The 20,911-nt window shown below is 39.2% G+C and overlaps 1 protein-coding gene across 1 annotated transcript; it reads right to left on the reverse strand.

Moving 5' to 3' along the window:
• Positions 1-1,746: 1,746 nt before the first annotated feature.
• Positions 1,747-18,020, reverse strand: LOC127451007 (small integral membrane protein 36-like). The gene is made up of 2 exons (XM_051715484.1): positions 17,944-18,020; positions 1,747-2,119 (listed from the first exon to the last, which is right to left on the reverse strand). Exon 2 carries the CDS (start codon positions 2,038-2,040, stop codon positions 1,747-1,749), a length of 294 nt encoding a protein of 97 aa, XP_051571444.1. The 5' UTR covers positions 2,041-2,119; positions 17,944-18,020.
• Positions 18,021-20,911: the final 2,891 nt, after the last annotated feature.

The raw sequence follows: 20,911 nt of genomic DNA on the forward strand, positions 1-20,911 counted from the left end.
TATTATTTGATTTGATTTTTTATAGATAATGGCTGAGACTACAGTTATATTGTAGTAACAATAACTGGAGGAACAATTTTGGCATTTTGTATTTTGGCAGTAGCTAAAATTTTTGTAAGGTATTTGCAAATATGTAAAAATAATAGAAATTAAAATAAAAAAATAATAAATAAATGTTTAAATATATATATATATATATATATATATATATATATATATATATATATATATATATATATATATATTTGTTTAAAGACAGGCCAAACTATGTGTAGATTCCAATAATCTTGTCTACTCAATTAACTATTAACTAGTAAAAAAAAAAAAAAAAATGAGTAAAAACAGTCACGCTAAACAAGAATTAGGAAAGTGGTGGGTCAGTAACAGGGCCACGACCCCTATGACAACACAGTTTATTATATAACTGATTCAATCATTCAGTATCACCTCCACAATACTTCCAACACGCACAAACATTGAAGCCTGTTATGTAAAGTTACGGCTGTGAATGACGAATAATCTAATCCACAAACCAATTAGATAAATGCATGTAACCTGAGGACTCAAAATAGATACAGTAGTCTTAGCCAATGGTTTATAAACCGTCATTCACCGCAAAAGCTTCCAGGACACACATGACCCTCTTTGATAGATTCCAACACTTGGCTCATAGCTGAATGTGTCTCTTTCACTGCTCAGCACACATTTTCAGTAACATTTCATTTATGTATCAACTTTGTCTGGTCTCAGATGTTTCTCCTAAAAGCTGTAGGAGAAATAAAAATCGAGCTAACCTTTTAATATGGACAGCATATCTCAGATCACTTGGTCTTGGAAGAATTAATGTGTTTGAAATGGGTTTTCTAAAATTAAAATGACCATGAAATCTCAGTTTGACTACTTCAAATAGAAGGAACCTAAATGAATTGAGTAAGCCCAGCTAAATTAGACATTAATCTTGTTCTGTTATACACTAGTAAATCCTAGCATACTAATTGGAAACACTATGCTTTGATTAGCATAACAATTGCTCAATGAGTAAAGTAGTATAGGACATTCTTAACTTGTACTTGTCCTCAAACTAAACTCAAGCTGCCACTATTCACCGTAATGGTAACCCCCAAAACGCCAATATAACAGAAACTCTTCTAAATCTCAACATAACAAAACATTAAACACTAACAAGTCTCCCCCTTTACATTCATCTTGCACAAAGACACATTATATAACACTTAATTTGAACATTTACTCTCTGTGTTGAGTGCCATGCAAAACATGCTGGAAACTAGAAATCTTCTGCCCAGTTTCAGATCACCAAACAAAAAATATTCATGTTGTCCCAACGCAAATATATTCAGTGAAGCTTGAAAGCATTGAGACATTTGGTTACATGATTTTTTAGGATACAGTAAAACTAACAACAGTGAAAGTTAGTTTTTTTCTGAGTGTGACTGGGGTCTTTATCTCAGGAGATACATCTGAGAAGCAGGAGACTCCAGGAAAGTCTCCATTTAAACATTGCTGTCTGGGAGAAACAATGAAGATATTAATGAGACATCTTTCCGTGATTTTGCACTCACCGTTTTAACTTGGTCTTCTGATAATCCAATCCCGACATTTTGTAGTTCCACATACAAAGAATGAATTATATATATATATATAAAAGAAAACTTAAAACACAAAATGAAATGTACAGTAGCTTGTGTTCATCTATTGGCTGTTATCAGTCCGTTTCCTTTGCGCCTGTCAAACCAAAGTACTCTTTTTCTCAGTGCCGGGTGGCTCATAGGTGGTCACCATCTTGTTCTGGTCCCACCGAGCGTTGGCGGGCGAGCTCTGCATGACCACCAGCCGGATGGGAGCGGAGTTGACGTTGGGCACCGGGTCAGGTGCGTACTCTTTCGTGGGGTCTTTGCCCTGACAGTCATACAGGATACAGGAGATGAGGAACACCAGAAGCAGGATGACATAGCTGGCGATGAGGATGATGAGGTTGAGTGTGACCGGGTCGATCTCCACATCATCCGCGATGAAGCTCATGGTGGTGGCGGTACAGGGCCAAAGAAGACAGCACAGAACTGAGACCGATCCTGAGCTGTCTGAGAATAAATCACACACACTACTGAGGGATTAGATCTAGTGCTCAATGACAAATCTCTCTTTGTTAATCTCTCTCTCTCTCTCTCTGTGGTCTGTATCTTTCTGTTTTTCTCTGTATGTCTTACCCACTATGTTTAATGTGCCTTAATGTCATAAAAAATATTTGTGCTTTTGTATTGCCAAAGCTTTTGCAGTTGAGCTACATGAAAAACAACATTTGTTGGTTTTACGTAAAACACATACATAGAATTTTTGCATAACACTTTTTAAGTAAATTCAAGTTATGGTCATTTTATGTCAGCACAACTAGAAAACCTTTGTTATATAATATATATATATATATATATATATAAAATGTGCCATAGGGGCACTTCACACAAGGATGTCTTTCTGCGCGCTATGTGAGAAAAGAGAATGGAGAAAATAAAACATCTTGCTATTATAGAGCCTTAAAATGTGCTTTTGTGCTTTGTTTTAACTGTAGGCTACATTACAAAAAGTTTCATGAGCATTTAAATTAAAGCTGTTTTTGCAGAGCACAGGTTGGTGTCATGTTGTGAATTAAATACGTGCTCACTACTAACAGTACACAGATTATACATGGTTCAGATGGAAAACAGGGCTTTTAACAATGCCTCTTTTGACCAGCAGAAGGCAGAAGTGTCTAGAGCTGAGCACAGGTCTTATTTTATAAAGCCCATCTGTACTGAGCACATTAACTTTGACCTAGAATGAGTTAAGTCAGATTTTAAAGGGATAGTTCACCCAATCATCATTTACTCACCCTCATGCCATCCCAGATGTGTATGACTTTCCATCTTCTGCTGAACACAAACAGAGATGTTTAGAAGAATATCTCAGCTTTATAGGTCCATACAATGCAAGTGAATGGTGACTGAAAATTTGAAGCTCCAAAAAGCACATAAAGGCAGCTTAAAAGTAACTCATAAGACTCCAGTGGTTTAATCCATGTCTTCAGAAGTGATATGATAGGTGCTGAGAAACAGATCAATATTGAAGTCATTTTTTTTTTTTTACTATAAATTCTCCTCCCTTCCCAGTAGGTGGTGATATGCAAGTAGAATGCGAATCACCAAAAACACAAGAAGAAGAATGTGAAAGTGAAAGTGAAGATTGATTGTACAAAAAGAACTTAAATATTGATCTGTTTCTCACCCACACCTATCATGTTGCTTCTGAAGACATGGATTAAACCACTGGAGTCTTATGAGTTACTTTAATGCTGCCTTTATGTGCTTTTTGGAGCTTCAAAGTTTCAGTCACCATTCACTTGCATTGTATGGACCTGCAGAGCTGAAATATTCTTCTAAAAATCTTCATTTGTGTTCAGCAGAAGAAAGAAGGTCATACACATCTGGGATGGCATGAGGTTGAGTAAATGATGAAAGAATTTTCATTTTTGGGTGAACTACCCCTTTAATTTGATTTGATAAAAATGAAGACACAATAGCGACTCAAGATTGAATTTTAACTGTTTACACTGATCAGGGTGTTTCAGTAAAACATGTTTGTATGTACACAGCTCTGATCGTTCTCAACCTAAAGAACAGATTGTTTCTATCTTTTGCACTGTTGACATTATGAAACTGATAACTGGGATACAGTGGCACCAGAATGTCTGAACATGAATTATGAAATTACATGCTGTTTTTCAGTGAGCAAGACATTTGACCATTAGAAGGAGCAGTTTAATTTTTTTTTTTTTTTGTTTGAATGTAGGTGGAGAAGCTGCTGTGTAAGTTTGTGTATTCAGAGACAAGGGTGGAGTTTGTCCTGTCTGTGTGGATGCAGAAATGGTGCCAAGCTGCCCAGAAAAGAAAGAGAACGGCAGAATGTCGACTTCATGTTTGACTGACACACTTTTAAACAAAGCTTCCCCCTCTTTCGTGTCAATACCCACAATTCCTTTTCCTGTGAAATACACCCTTGGGGCTAGTTGAGTGCCGTTTTGGACGGTCCCTGGTGGCAAAGACATTGTTGCTCGCTTGCAATTCCCTGAATTGTTTTTCTGAATGTTTTTTTACCCTCAAGTTGGATGTCTCTCTGAGACCCTTGTAAAGCATTTTATGTCCCTGAAGTTCATCATTTGAGGTCAAATATGTCCTCAATGTCTCTGGCCACAATCAAACAGTGGAGTAAGGAGCTCTGCAAATTGTGTCCGAGGACGTTTGGTACCATAAGCCAAGAAGAAACTTAAAAGGAATAGTTCACCCAGAATGAACAATGACTTTTTAGAGGCACCATAAATGCAGTCCTTAAAACTGCTGCAAAGTATAGGCTACATTAACTTAATTTGTTATATAATCTCACGACCCTTTAATACAACAAATTACAGTACCAGTTCTTGGTTCATTTTGAAAAGTCAAAACGGACGTGACCAAAGTAATAATTTGGGGTTCAAGTGAGTCAGATTAATTCCGTAATTAAATGGTTCAAAAGTATTTTTGATTCACTAAAAATAACTGGTTCATAAGAGTCATTCATTCGGGATTTGGTCTACATTGGTCACACTGTGTATTTTTGATTCACTAAAATGAACCGGCTCTATCATTTGGGATTCAGACTACATTGGTCGTGCTGTATGTTTTTGATTCAATAAAAGAACAAGCTCAGAAGAGTCATTCATTTGGGATTTGGACTACACATGTCGTGCTGCAGGTTTTTGATTCACTAAAAAGAACTGGCTTATAAGAGTCATTTGTTTGGGAACTGGAATACACTGATCGCTCTGTATGTTTTTGATTCAATAAAAAGAACCGCCTCATAAGAGTCATTTGTTTGGGAACCGGACTACACTGATCGCTCTGTATGTTTTTGATTCAATAAAAAGAACTGTCTCATAAGAGTCATTTGTTTGGGAACCGGACTACACTGATCGCTCTGTATGTTTTTGATTCACTAAAAAGAACTGGCTCATTAGAGTCATTAGTTCGGGAATCGGACTGTAGCGCTGTATGATTTTGATTCAATAAAAAGAACCAGCTCATAGGAGTGATTTGTTCGGGAAGCGGACTACACTGATCGTTCTGTATGTTTTTGATTCACTAAAAAGAACCGGCTCGTAAGAGTCATTCATTCGGGATTCATACTACACTGGTCTTGCTGTTTGTTTTTAATTTACTAAAATGAACCGACTTATCAGAGTCATTTGTTCGGGAACCGGACTACACTGGCCATGCTAAATGTTTTTGATGCACTAAAAAGAACTGGCTCATAAGGGTCATTTGTTCAGGAACCGGACTACACTGATCGCTCTGTATGTTTTTGATTCACTAAAAAGAACTGGCTCATTAGAGTCATTCATTAGGGAACCGGACTACACTGATCGCTCTGTATGTTTTTGATTCACTAAAAAGAACTGGCTCATTAGAGTCATTCATTAGGGAACCGGACTACACTGATCGCGCTGTATGTTTTTGATTCGCTAAAAAGAACTGGCTCATTAGAGTCATTCATTAGGGAACCAGACTACACTGATCGCTCTGTATGTTTTTGATTCGCTAAAAAGACCTGGCTCATAAGAGTAATTTGTTCAGGAGCTAACTACACTTGTCGCACTGTATGTTTTTGATTCACTAAAAAGAACCGGCTCATTAGAGTCATTCATTAGGGAACCAGACTACACTGATCGCTCTGTATGTTATTGATTCACTAAAAAGAACCGGCTCATTAGAGTCATTTATTCAGGAACCGGACTACACTGGTTGCGCAGTATGTTATTGATTCACAAAAAGAACTGGCTCATTAGAGTCATTCATTAGGGAACCGAACTACACTGATCGCTCTGTATGTTTTTGATTCACTAAAAAGAACTGGCTCATTAGAGTCATTTGTTCAGGAACCGGACTGCACTGATCGCTCTGTATGTTTTTGATTCGCTAAAAAGACCTGGCTCATAAAAGTAATTTGTTCAGGAACTAACTACACTTGTCGCACTGTATGTTTTTGATTCACTAAAAAGAACCGGCTCATTAGAGTCATTCATTAGGGAACCAGACTACACTGATCGCTCTGTATGTTTTTGATTCACTAAAAGAACTGGCTCATAAGAGTCATTTATTCGGGAACCAGACTACACCGGTCACGCAGTATGTTTCTGATTCACTAAAAAGTACCAGCTCATAAGAGTAATTTGGGAATCGGATTACACCAGTCTCACTATGTTTCATGCTGTAAATTGATTGCGGTGCTACTGAATAGGATAGTATTGGGTTTTAGTGTGTTTTGCTGCACGGCTCTGAGCAGTGATTGGTTCTCGGCTGATGTTGGGTCTATGGAGGTGTCTAGAAACTCTTTCCTTCCTGAGGGCTGCAGTGTTTGTGTTAGCCCAACCGAAAGCCTTTCTTTTGGGTGTGGGAACCTTCTCCTCCCTCGACTCCAAACTTCCTTTAGTCAAGATCTGGCTGTTTGAACCCCAGGTCTCTCTTCGCTCACTGCCGTATGGCATTATTCAACACGCATGTCCAAACATACACAGTTTGAGAAACGTATAATCATACATAATCATAATGTTCTTTAATATTTCATATACAGAGAAAACGTTACAGTTAAGTTCAATGTTACTAAGTGTGTCACGTTTGAGAGTTGAAGATACAGTTTGTATGTTTTAAGCATTTTTTGATTATTTTTAACTTTCTTGTATATTTGTTTAATTATTTTTAAACACCAGTAAATGCACCTATTCATGACATGCCATTACATTTCATTGCATATGTCAGAGCTCGTTCTGGAAGAGAGAGAGAGAGAGAGAGAGAGAGAGAGAGAGAGAGAGAGAGAGAGAGCTGAGAAGAACTGCAGCACTTTTAATACAAAATAAAAGTACAGTAGTACAGGTGTAGTTAAAAAACGTAATGTGATTTGTGCCAAAACAACGATGCTAATATAATGAAATATACACTATTTTCATGTTAAGCCTTTTCTTTCCCTTTTTCACTTCTTCCTGGTCGTTGTATTAAAGCATTTTTCATTTTAAGTTTAGTAGGGGACGTTCGCACTGAACACGTCTTTGCATCCGTCCGCGCTGTTTTTCAATCTAAAGCAGCGTCTCGCACAGGAACGCCTGTAAATGTGGGCCTTTCCTACAATTCTGTGTCATTTAAGTCCCCATTACAAGTGTGTGTGGTATTTATATTGTTTAATTTCACCCCATTACAATTTTGATAGGCTTGTTAAAAAGAATAAAGACTTTTGATAATGTTACACACTTCTGGGGGCTTAAAAGTTACATTTTAAATAACTGAAACCCTTTTCTATTGCACTGTGTCATTTTCTCATGTCCCCAAAAACTGCACGTCAAACACCTGACAAAATAAATGCTAAATTGTTGGATTTCTATTTTTCCCACACATACAGTTAAGAGTTTAGTGTTACATTCTCTCACTAACATGTATTCTGATGTGGTAAATGTGTAATTTTAACACTAATAGTGGATGTGTCCCTTGATGTATTGCGCACCAAGTTATGTCATGATACCATGACCTTTCATTGAAGATATACTGTATGTTAGGGAATAACATCACACACACACTGGAGGTGTACATCAGCCATTCTGCACGATTACTGACCCATTTAACTGGATGGACATCAGTTAATTTTTTAGTAATTTAGCTTGACCAGTATGACTTATATAATCTTGTGTCCCTGTAATGATGAACCATGAAGAAGCTTGTAAAAGTATGTTTTATTTTTCAAACGTTTCAAAGCCGGAATGTCACCGAATTGTAGGAATGACCCATTTATGATATGTACAGAGTTGCAGTTTCGCCCCTCTCTATACGCAGATCACGCAGTCTACAGTAACAGTAAAGTTACTGTACAGACAAACTGGGACGGGGCGATAGTAAACCTCTTTTTTTAGTAGGACTACACCACTGCTCTCCATCATCCCATGCTCAGTCAAACACATAGTCCTGCCCCAAACCACACAGTCCACGCCATTGATTGGGATCAAAAGTCTCATTTTGTGTGATCTCACTTGTGACTTTTCTTTCCTCTAGATAGTTCGATATGGTGTAACACAACTCTTCAATTTTCTGAAGGTGTTTCCTACAGTATATAAACCAGTGTGAATCCCCCTGTGGTGTCTCTCTTAAAAGCTCCATCAGAAACCCTTTTCACACTCATCCATGTTCACAGATGATTTAAAGCCCGTCTGTCTGTGTATAAACTCTCACCCTGTAGTGGCCGAGAGTAACCTATTCACAGCACAGCAGGAGGGGCGAGAGCTGGAACCAGTATCCCGCTGATACTCACAAACCCCACAGTCTCACAGCCTACAGACTACACTGTGTGTGTGATTGCATGTGTGGACGGGAGAGACAGAGACAGAGAAAGACAAATAGACATTAGACAGTGATTTTTTTTAAAGAATGCAATAAACCCTGATGTTCTGTTTGGGGGTCTGAGAGGCTTCAAGCCCCCGTTTCAGTCACTTGAAAACATACTTGAAGATGAAGTGTGTAATTTGTGCACCACTAGCACACCACCATCATTCCATGTTTAATTTTTAAGAAATTATGTTCTGGTGAAGAACTACACTACCCATAATCCTGATCAGAGATCCACCAATGAGAAAATGGCTGCAGACAAAGCTCGCCAAAAGAGCTCTGCAGCAACCGTCCACTCCAATAATGCACTGTGAATGACGCAATCCAGTCGCTCTCCCTACACTATACATTTGTAGATATCTGAATATCATCTTTAAATCAATAGTTTTATATTTTTCCATCATTTTAAATTTGATTACGTCATTCGCAATGCTTGTTGGGATGTAGTTCATTCTCTCATTAAGTACACAGTCTTTTTGTTCGATTTTCAAATGCTTTTTCGCTTCAAATCAAAGTTTTTTTTAAATGTTTTGATTCACCTCTGAGCTGGTTGGTTTGGCTAATGGCTTACAACGCTTCTGGTGAAGGATTTTATGAAATCTCAATGGTTTTGAAACAACGTAACGGTGAGCCAATCCTTTTTTGAGTTGAACTATTCCTTTTAAAAGGTTACAGATTACATTTGTCATTACTATTATTACATTTAAAGGGTCTCAGGGACCCCCCAAAACATAAACAAGTCAATCTAAACAGGTCATTACATTTAAAAGCATTTAATGTAGAGTACAAAAGAAAAAAAAGAGCAGGTGTCGAGTGCTCCACAATGAAAGTCTTCCAGTTCACAGCGCTTTAATGCGTCTCATGAGGTCGACAGATGAACTGCGAGTTCTTCTCACAGCAGACCGAGGTGAGATAAAAGGAAAGATATCGCCGCTGTGAAGACCGTACCTCACATGACATCACCGTAAAACACTTCCCGAGCTCGGCAGCTGCTGTGCAGGACACACCCTTTCACTTCCTGTCCAAACCATCTCAACAATTCACATCATTCACCCTGGGAAAAAACGCCTCTTTGCCAGCCAAGACTTTCCATGCAGTGCCAACAAAAAAAATGAGGATTTCAGCGGTAACCCTTTGTTATTTCGTGGTCACAAAAGCCTAATGAAAATAATTCTTTGATTTCACTTTTAGGGTGTGTCTCATCCCACAGAATAGAGGAAATGCGATCTCCAATTTACAGTCGGTGGATATTGTGAGATAATAGAGTAATATCGTCTAGTTTAATTCAGAACAATCATTCAAGGCTCTTAACCTGGTAAAGCTATTAATGATGCTAAATAGAGATGCATAACTGAAAGATTTGCATGCCATAATATATATATATATATATATATATATATATATATATATATATATATATATATATATATATATATTATCCCTTTTCTCCCCAATTTGGTATGCCCAATTCCCACTACTTAGTAGGTCCTCGTGGTGGCACGATTACTCACCTCAATCTGGGTGGCGGAGGACAATTCTGCTTCCTCTTCTGAGACCGTCAATCTGCGCATCTTATCACGTGGCTCATTGTGCATGACACCGCGGAGACTCACAGCATGTGGAGGCTCATGCTACTCTCCGCCACACACAACTTACCACGTGCCCCATTGAGAGCGAGAACCCCTAATTTGGTTGCTTAGGAGACCTGGCTGGAGTCACTCAGCACACCCTGGATTCGAACTCGTGACTCTAGGGGTGGTAATCAGCATCGATACTCGCTGAGCTACCCAGGCCCCATATGTACAATACTGATTATTTTTGGATGAACAGCACTTCTATGAAATTTAAATTAAAAAAAATTGCGATTGTGGTGACAACTTTGCAAAATGATTTATTTGGTTTATTACACGTTTCGCGGCAGTTCGGAGGTGAAATGTGGTGCTAAAAGAGAGTTAAATGTTCTCCCAAACAGACGATGTTTTTAAGGTTAATGCTCTGTCCAGTTTTAAATCAACAAATCCGACCTCCCTACCCTAAACCTTAACCTAACTGATAGTGTCAGAAAAGGCAAATGTGAGATGAAAAACACAATTGCTGAAGCCAGGGGTTTTCATGGAGTCCATAAAAAATTTCAGAGAAAGAAAAAAGTGATTATAAATGTAAAATAATAAAAATAAATAAAAATAACTATATTTAGTGAATTTGACATTATTGCCATTTCAGTTTAACCAAAATGTTTATCTTCAAGTATATACTGTATACATTTAACATTACTCAATTGTTGGGTAGAAAAAAGAAACATTGTCAACGTGCTACAAAGTAAACTAAATATTTTCCAGATAATTAGGGATTTTTTTTGTTGATGCAAACTGTAGGCTGACATCGATATTTGGCCACTTACTCATATTATTTTGTCATCAGATCACTGGTTTGTGAATAATTATGTTTAAAAAATGTAAAGAGAGGTAAAACAGCTATTTTATTGTTCTAACAATAAATAATTTCCATTGAACATGGATTGTATCTGTGGAACACATGACAGGCTGAAATTGTAAGAAAGCCACAATGAAAGATAAATACAAGATAAAGAAGATCAAATAAAATACAACATGACGATATATGTGGGGGAGGGAGAGGGGTGGGGTTATGTTTTTGCACTTCTGTTTTTGTAGTTTTAAACAATATATCTCAAATTTTACATATTATGATAGAACATTGCAAATGCATGTAATGAATGATTATAATCAACATGCTTCACTTTTCGGATTTAAAGAAATAGTTCACCCAAAAATGAAAATTCTCTCATCATTTACTCACCCTTATTTTATCCCAGATGTGTATGATATTCAGGCTGAGCGCCCTGAGCACACACTCCTGGGTTTAATTAGAAAGTATGAGTGTGTGTTTCCCCAGATATGTCTTATATCGAATAATGGTCTTTCATATAAACAGTACTGTTCATATGCAGTTCTTTTGCCATTATTTTTAATAAGTCACCCCAAAAGGAAAGTTCGTCATTTACTCACCATGTTGTTCTAGACTAGAGTTTTTTTTCTTTCTTTTTTCTGTAGAATACATAATTAGATTTTTGGGCAACACTTTTTCCGTATTATGACAAGTCAAAGTGACCATGACTTTAAAGCTCCAAAAAGGACATAAAAACCCACAATGAAAGTAGTACATGCAAGTCATGCACAATATTCCAAGTCTTCAGAAGTCGTAAAATAGCTTTGTGTGAAGAATAGACAAACATTTAAGTATTTATTCACTGAAAATCTTATCCTTTCGGTGAGTTATCAGAGAATTATGATTTACTTGTAGGGCTGCGGGGGATCTCTTTTGGTTAAAGTATTCCTTTAATTGTAATTTTTGCAATGCTGATTTTACCCTTGTGCATCAATTTAAAAAAGTTACTCAGAGGTCCTTAGAGGACAAAAATGTTCACGTCAAAAAACACACACACACACACACACACACACACACACACAGACACACACAGTTTTCTCAATACACACATACAAAACACACTCTGACATCCATACCAACACAACCAAACAATTTTATCTGCATAATTTATTCAATTGTCCTGCAGTGCTCTATAATACAGCAAACAGAAAATAGGAAAAAAGCATGTATTTGCTCCATAGGCTAAACAAGAGAAAAATGGCGCCACCTGGTGGAACACGTACACGACGATCGATCAGCGAGAGCAAAAACTCTACAGCGCAGCACTGCAGCACTGCGTCACTGCGGACATCACTCACTTATGCACTCGCTGCTGAAATGAGCTGATTGTTTTGCCTCGCGGCTGCTCAGTGGCACAGCAGCATTTACGGAAATCATTCAAAAACAAAAAAGCCATTGTTTCACCACCATCCAGCCCAGAACACAATGACTCTATAATGCCTATCCGTCTCCACACACACACACACACACACAAACACAAACACACACACACACACACACACACATGTTGGTGTGGCTATCCTTATGAGGACTCTCCTTAGACATAATGATTTTTATACTGTACAAACTATAGATCATATCCCTTAACCCTAACATTATAAATTGTCCTCATAAACCACATTTATAGCATAATACCTTTGTAAATACCAGTTTGTAACCTAAAACAAATCTCTTAAACCACCCAACCCCTCCCCCCCACACACAAACACACACACACACAACACTCACACAGCACACACACACATACACACAACACAACACACACAACACACACACAGACACACACACAACACTCAAACAACACAACACACTACACGCACACAACACACACGCATACACCACACACACACATACAAACACACACACACACACACAACACAACTCACAACACACACATCACACCACACACACAACACACACACATACACACACAACACACACACACACAACACACCCACACACAACACAAACACACAGCACACACACACAACACACCCACACACAATATTACATGTGACCAGGCGTCTAGAATAATGGCACAAGATGCAGTGAATTGCTCTGTTCCTATACCTTGTGAGTTGCCTACCTAGACGGCATTTTAAGATCTCCTTTTGGTCAAAATCTAAGGGGCCATTCAGACCAAATACGTTCAAATGGCTAAACACAGTACAACAAATGGAACAAAACACTACGGGGCCTTTTAGAGGCCAAGGAGGGAATTCGCTTTCTGAAACAGTTTTGTGTTCCCTTGCAATACCTTTATCTACTGCTTATGAAAATGAACCATGGTTTTAATGCAGTTCAGTGTGAAAATGGCAAATAGACGATTTGGGGTCTTTCTGAGAAATAGGAGATATATGTAAAAGTGACCATTTTATCTCAATGCTGTCAAAGCAAAACATTTGAGTGAGAAATTAAAAATATCTAATTTTAAACTCTAGAGGACAGACCTGAGGTCACTGGGGTCTTTTTTCTTAAAGGAATTTTCTGGGTTTAATACAGGTTAAACTTGCATTTGTGGCATTATAGTGATTTCCACAAAATATGATTTCGACTCGTCCCTCCTTTATTCAAAACAGCTAAAGTCACAGTTACATTGAGGCACTTACCTGTACAATGGAAGTGAATGGGGGCCAATCCGTTAACATTAAAATAATCACTGTTCCAAAAGTATAGCCACAAGACATTATACGTGTTAACATGATGTTAGTGATATAACATCATTTTTTCAGTGCTATGTTGCCTCTCCCACCACCATTAGGGTACTGGGAGAAGTCAATTTCAAAATGTATTTGGGGAGGAAAGCGTGCACGGATAAAATTAAAAAAGTTTCAGATGAGTTACATAAATGGTGGACTTTAACTCCAAGACTTTAAATTATATCATCAGGCTTTTGTCTTACGCTCTATTATGAAATGGTCTACAGATTCAGATTGCCCATGCTTAGCTATAGAAGTGAGTATTTTAATGTTTCAGGACTGGCCCCATTGACGTCCATTGTAGGTGCCTCATTGTAACTACAATATTTTCTTTTATATATATAAATAAAAGTTGAAATCCTTAATTATTAGTTTAAATGCCAAAAATGCTGTCATTGAGATTAACTTGATTGAACCCCTAAAATTCATTTAAGAGCAGAAACATCTGAGAAGACGTTCATGTGCTCTCCATTAAATCTCAGTGCCGTCTGAGAGACGCCATAAAGATATTAAAGAAATCTGTGATTTTTCCTTTCCTCCTGGTTTCAATCGATTTCTCAACTTTCAACCAGACACACAAAACTTGTGCCAACTCCTTCTTTTGAAATGCAGATCACTGTTGCAACACAGCAGTTGTGATTCAGAGAGTTCTGAGTATTGCAAAGTCAACGGAGGTTCACGTTATTCTGAAGGCCGTCATGAAAACCTCATTCTTTCTTATTCCTTCCTGTTCTTCAACGTTTGGCATTTGTTCACAGTCAGCGAGAGGAAAAGTTTGGGAGTTAACCTGTCAATGCGAATGAAGTGGTATTGATGACCTGGCTCACGTCAGAGCGTTTTATTGAGATGAATCGCTCAGATCTGAATCAGAATGATTCTGAATGACAATAGACTAGCCTGAGGGGAAAAAAACTGTTCTTGTGCCTGACGGTTCTGGTGCTCAGAGCTCTGTAGTGCCGGCCAGAAGGCAACAGTTCAAAGAGGTAGTGGGCTGGGTGAGTGGGGTCCAGAGTGATTTTTTCAGCCCTTTTCCTCACTCTGGAAGTGTACAGTTCTTGAAGGAATCTGTGTTATATTTCAGCTGCAGTTTACTCAGTATGGACAACACAAGCATTCTGCTTCAAAGTCATGTCACTCCCTGCGACCAGTTGCTAGAGCTGTCTGGCACAGGACGTACAACGGTCCCACGCTGAGAAGTTCCATCCCTGAAGCCCTGACAGAGTTTGAAGAGCATTTATTGTTCATCCTGTCTCTCTATAAGACACTAAAGTAGATCTATTAGCTTTCTCAAGCACAGTTCAGGCTGTTTTTCTTGTGCTCAAGACAGCAGTGTTGCTTTATGCCATTGGGAACACAATACTGCAGGGCGACGGATATCTTTGTTGTTATTCGCCAAGTCTCATGTAGAATGAAAAGAATAGCTCTAAAGAATGGATTCACATTCTCGAGTTTAAAGAGCAGAGTCACTGTAGGGGTTTAACACAATGCATTTCATCCGCGAATGCCAGCACTTTATCTTAAGGTCTTTCACACTGAATTACAACACAATCCCCTAGTTCACTCTGTTCTCGTTCAACTGCTGTCACAAATCACGAAAGCTGGCAAAGCAGAGATGTTTAAAGGGACAGATCACTCCAAAATGAAACTTTATTTACACACCCTTATGTCATTTCAAAACTGTATGACTTTCTTTCTTCCATGGAACACAAAAGAAGAAATTTCGATGACTGTTCACATTGCTTTTACATCACAATGATAGCATAAAGTGACAAGTGGCCTTCAAGCTCCAAAAATGACCATGAAAGTACCATTTAAGATGTCCAAATGATTTTTGCTAAATCGCTAAAATCGGTCTGCGCTTACTGTAATTTGAAACACTGCCCCCCAGTGGCCAAAGCAAGGAGTGTTGTTGGGCGTATGAACATGTGTGAGCTTCATTTTCTAGGAGAAATGTCCACAGGGGGGCGCCAAAAGCGAGTTGTGAAGCGAGTTGTTTTCAGCCGTACAGGCTGTAATACAGTGAAGAGGAATGCAAATATTATAAACTGTATTTCAAACAGTCATGTATGACTTTCTTTCTTCTGTGCAACACAAAAGAAGAAATTTCAATGACTGTTCACATTGCTTTTACATTACAATGATGGCATAAAATGACAAGTGGCCTTCAAGCTCCAAAAATGACCATGAAAGTACCATTTAAGATGTCCAAATGATTTTTGCCCTATATATAATCCAATTTTTCTGAAGCCATAAGATAGATTTGTTTGATGAATAGATCAAAATGCTTTCTCCTCTATAGCTGTTAAATTCCAGTTGTGCCTCCGCATAGTCAAAAGTGGTGCACCGCAATCCATTCCGACTGATTTCACAGTAAAATCGGACACAGTAGGTTGACTTTTCTTTAGCTAGAATCAGTCTTTGCTTACCGAAATGCGGAACACTGCCCCAAGCGGCCAAAGCGGTAAGTGTTGTTGGGCGAATGGGCTCATGTGAGCTCCATTTTCCGGGTGAAATGTCCACAGAGGGGCGCCAAAAGTGAGTTGTTTCCAGCCGTACAGGCTGTAATACAATAAAGAGGAATGTATGTTTTATATACTGTACCCCCCAACCCAAACCCCAAACCTAAACCTAACCATCAGTGGAGTAAAAATGTAATGATAGGAGAAAAATGTAGTTCAGAATTATGCTTGTCACTGATTATTTGCATGTAAATACTTCCTGGTTTCAACTCGGGATCCAAAACCAGGGTCTCCCACGCTGAAGCAACGCACTTCTAATCGCACCTCAGGGGAAGGTAAACACACTGGAACTGATGCAGAAATGTGTGGAATGTATGATAGGAATCGGCATAATGTGGCCGATCCTAGGATACCTGAACTCCCAGTAACAACATGTGACTTCCTGTGTGATCAATTGTACAAATGGATGATGCTGTCATTGACAAATCGTTATAATAGTCTGAGATGGCGAAATCGTAAAAGTCGAGTTGGCTCATACAAAATCGTACTATTTTTCTTCCATAGTGAAAAATAATCGAATCAACAAATGATACTATTGAACAATTTTTCCTAAGTTTAACCTGTTACCCAAACCCTAAACCTAAAACAGTGTTGCTATAATTTGATGCCTCTATTGTATCGATTTGAAAGTCTGTTTGTTAAGTGGTTGTTCTCAATGGGTCGTATCTTTTAGTATGAGCCAAGTCGAATGATATCTTATGAATTGTCACGAGTGTTCTTTACCACTGACGGGAATAAATGTAATACAAAATGCTTATTGTTTGCTAGCAGGGTGGGTCTCGTTTCATTGACTGATTCCTCACAATCAGGTGGAGTAGATGGGTGGAGGAAGTGAGGTCATGGGATGATCCTTCACAAGTTGATGCACACACAGTACACTGAATCTGGCCCCAGATATTTCAGCACTGTCGGTGTCCCCAGGGCTGGACTGCAGTGATATTTCAACAGAAACATGGAGATCTTGGCTCATATTTCGGAACCCCCTGGTTCTCCCATGAGAAATATCGCTGCATGAGTCAGCTTTAATCAAATTAAACTCAAACACTGAGAGTTGAACCACATGTTTTCTTGAACCGTTTGTTTATTAAATGGCTTCAGGGTTTGGCTAGAGCTTGCAGGGGCAGATCAGAGTTTAGATGAAACTTTATCGAAGTAATATTCTCTTTCTCAATCATCAAAGCCAAAATGAACAGGCGGCACCCTCATTAGTTCACAAATAATCAGCTTGAACGATTGCGGTCAGGAGAGGTCATCGTTTGTGAGTGTTTTCTCAACTTTCTTTGCTGTTTTCAGCTTTTCAAAATCTGTGCAAACATTTTCAGCTTTTTCATTGCAAAGTAGACTCAACGTATATCTAAATGACTTTACGTTTAAGTATCAACTCTGTCTCAGATGTTCTTTTAAAATCCCTTAGGAGAAATTGCAACAGAAACAAATGAGACAGTTGTTGAGATGCGAGTTTATAGATATAAAAATAACATAACTGAGAACTCCATTTAACAACAACATGATTGTGCCAAGCAGGACGTGGATGGACACCTGGGGCGAATTATCTCTCGCAGCTGTTGGCGTGTACGGTGTTAGTGGGCGAGAGATAAAGCCGCAGCTAGAGCAACTGTGAGAGAGACACACGGAGAGAGAGAGAGAGAGAGAGACGCACGCAGCCGAGCTGACGTGTGCATTCCACGCTGGGCTGAAAAGCCAACAGTAAGAGTGACACACGGCGCTGTGTGTGTGTGGGTCGAGGATTGTGTGCTGAAAAGCAATTTTATTTTGTGTAACACTGAAAAGTGTTTTTAATAAAAGTCTTACGCTTGGATGTTCACCCGGCTCCCGCCTCCTCCTTCCCACACAACCAAGAACCATGTCAGAATGATGTTATGAACATGGGTTCTGTAATGTAAATAATAGAACTTGATTTACTCAAAAAGATAACATACTATACAATACAGTACATCTACAATAAAATGATGTTTTTTTTTTTTATGGTAAAGTCTTTCTGTTCTATATGTTTCAGTTATATATTATGCAGTGGACATGCATTGAGGTTGCTGGTAGACACTGTTGTCCGGTGCCTCATGCAGCACCTGTCATATTCCACGTCACCTCTCGATGTTCAGGGCTAGGGTGTACGCTAGGTGGTTGCAAGGGTGTTGTGGTTGGTTGCTAGGGTGTTGCTAGGTGTTTTATAGGGTGTTTTGGGTAGATGCTTGGTGGTTGCTAGGATGTTTTGGGTCATTGCTAAGGTGTTGCTTTATAATTACCAAGATGGCTTGAGTGGTTGCTATGGTTTTGAAAGGTGTTTGCTAGGGTGTTCTGGGTGGTTGCTGCTAGGGCATTGCTAGGTGGTTGCAGTGGTATTCTGGGTGGTTGCCAGGGTGTTGCTAGGTGTTTGCTGGGGTGTTCTGGGTGGATGCTAGGTGGTTGCAAAGGATTTTTTTGTGGTTGCTAAGGAGTTGCTTTATAATTGCCAAGATGGATTGAGTGTTTGCTATGGTTTTGAAAGGTGTTTGTTAGGGTTTTATGGGTGGTTTCTAGGGCATTGCTAGGTGGTGGCAAGGCTGTTTTGGGTGGGTACTTGGGTGTTGCTTTGCGATTGCCAAGATTTTCTGGGGTGTTGTTAGTGTGTTGCCAGGATGTTCTGGATGGTTGCTATGGTGTTGCAAGGTGCTTGCTAGGGTGTTCTGGGTGGGTACTTGGGTGTTGCTTTGCGATTGCCAAGATTTTCTGGGGTATTGTTAGTGTGTTGCCAGGATGTTCTGGATGGTTGCTATGGTGTTGCAAGGTGCTTGCTAGGGTGTTCTGGGTGGATGCTAGATGGCTGCAAGAGTGCTCTTGGTGGTTGCTAGGGTGTTGCTTTAGGATTGCAAGATGTCCTCCTTCTCATACAACCAAGAACCATGTCACAATGATGTTATGAACATGGGTTCTGTAATGTAAATAATAGAACTTGATTTACTCAAAAAGATAACATTCTATACTACACAGTACATCTACAATAAAACGATGTTTTTTTTTTTATGGGAAAGTCTTTCTGTTCTATATATTTCAGTTATATATTATGCAGTGGACGTGCATTGAAGTTGCTGGTAGACACTGTTGTCCGGCGCCTCATGCAGCACCTGTCATATTCCACGTCACCTCTCGATGTTCCCTCTTCACAACTTTCTGCCTTACTGAAAAGACTTCTAACTGAGCGTCAAACATCTGATCCATGTGTCAGGTGTCAGCATGTCTCTGATGTCTGTCTCTCCACCCGCTGACCATTAAATCTGACGAAGTGTGTCGTGGATGCTCCTCTGACGCAAGCACACCATTGAGTTGTAGTGTCTGGTGTCAGGGAAACGCATAGCAATGCAAATGCTGCCTATAAATACATCTCTAAGTCCGGCTATTTTAAACAAGCAGTTCAAGGCCACAACTGATAACCTATGGAGGATTAATATAGTTCTGATCGTTTTAGGCCACTAGAGCTATAATGCTTTAAAGAGTTAATATTTTTGTGATATATAACAATTGTCTGGGTTGAAATAGGCTCTATTGTTTGCAATAAGGACATTTTTATTTTACATTTCAAATTCACAACAGTTGCATGTGCAACTATAACTTTTTGCTTGCATGTGTAAAACTCACGTCATGATGTTAGGGTGTTCTGGGTGGATGCTTTGTGGTTGCAAAGGTGTTTTGGTTGGTTGCTATGGTGTTGCTAGGTGATTGCTAAGGTGTTGCTTTACGATTGCCAAGATGTTCTGAGTGGTTGTTAGTGTGTTGCTAGGGTGTTCTGGGTGGACTCTTGGTTGTTGCAAGGGTGTTTTGGATGTTTTCTAGGGTGTTGCTTTACGACTCCCAAGATTGTCTAAGTCATTGTTATTGTGTTGCAAGGGTGTTCTGGGTGGATGCTTGGTAGTTGCCTGGGTGTTGCTTTATGATTGCCAAGATTTTCTGAATGGTTGTTAGTGTGTTGGTAGGGTGTTTTAGGTGGTTGCTATGGCATTGCAAGGTGTTTGCTAGACAGTTATGGGGTAGGGTGTTGATAGGTGGTGGCAAACGTGTCTGAGTGGTTGTTTGGGGTTGCTTTATGATTGCCAAGATGTTCTGAGTGGTACTTAGTGTGTTTCTAGGGTGTTTTGAGTGGTTGCTGTTGTGCTGAAATGTGTTTGTTATGGTGCTTTGGGTGGTTGCTAGGGAGTTGCAAGTTGTTTGCTAGGGTGTTCTGAGTGGATGCTAGGTGGTTGCAAGGGTGTTCTTGGAGGTTGCTAGGGTGTTGCTTTAAGATTGCAAGATGTTCTGAGTGGTTGTTAGTGTGTTGCTAGGGTGTTCTGGGTGGTTGCTAGAGTTTTGCTTGGTGTTTTATAGGGTGTTTTGGGTGGATGCTAGGTGGTTGTAAGGATGTTTTGGGTCATTGCTAAGGTGTTGCTAGGTGTTTGCTGGGGTGTTCTAGGTGGATGCTAGGTGGTTGCAAGGGTGTTCGCAAGGGTGTTCTTGGTGGTTGCTAGGGTATTGCTTTAGGATTGCAAGATGTTCTGAGTGGTTGTTAGTGTGTTGCTAGAGTGTTCTGGGTGGATGCTAGGGGGTTGCAAGGGATTTTTGGGTGCTTGCTAAGATGTTGCTTTATAATTGCCAAAATGGATTGAGTGTTTTCTATAGATTTGAAAGGTGTTTTTTAGGGTTTTATGTGTGGTTTCTAGGGCGTTGCTAGGTGGTGGCAAGGTTTTTGCTATGGCATTGCAAGGTGTTCGCTAGGGTGTTGCTAATGTGTTGCTTTACGATTACCAAGATG

This window comes from Myxocyprinus asiaticus, chromosome 13, assembly GCF_019703515.2.
Source record: "Myxocyprinus asiaticus isolate MX2 ecotype Aquarium Trade chromosome 13, UBuf_Myxa_2, whole genome shotgun sequence".
Taxonomy (NCBI): Eukaryota; Metazoa; Chordata; class Actinopteri; order Cypriniformes; family Catostomidae; genus Myxocyprinus; species Myxocyprinus asiaticus.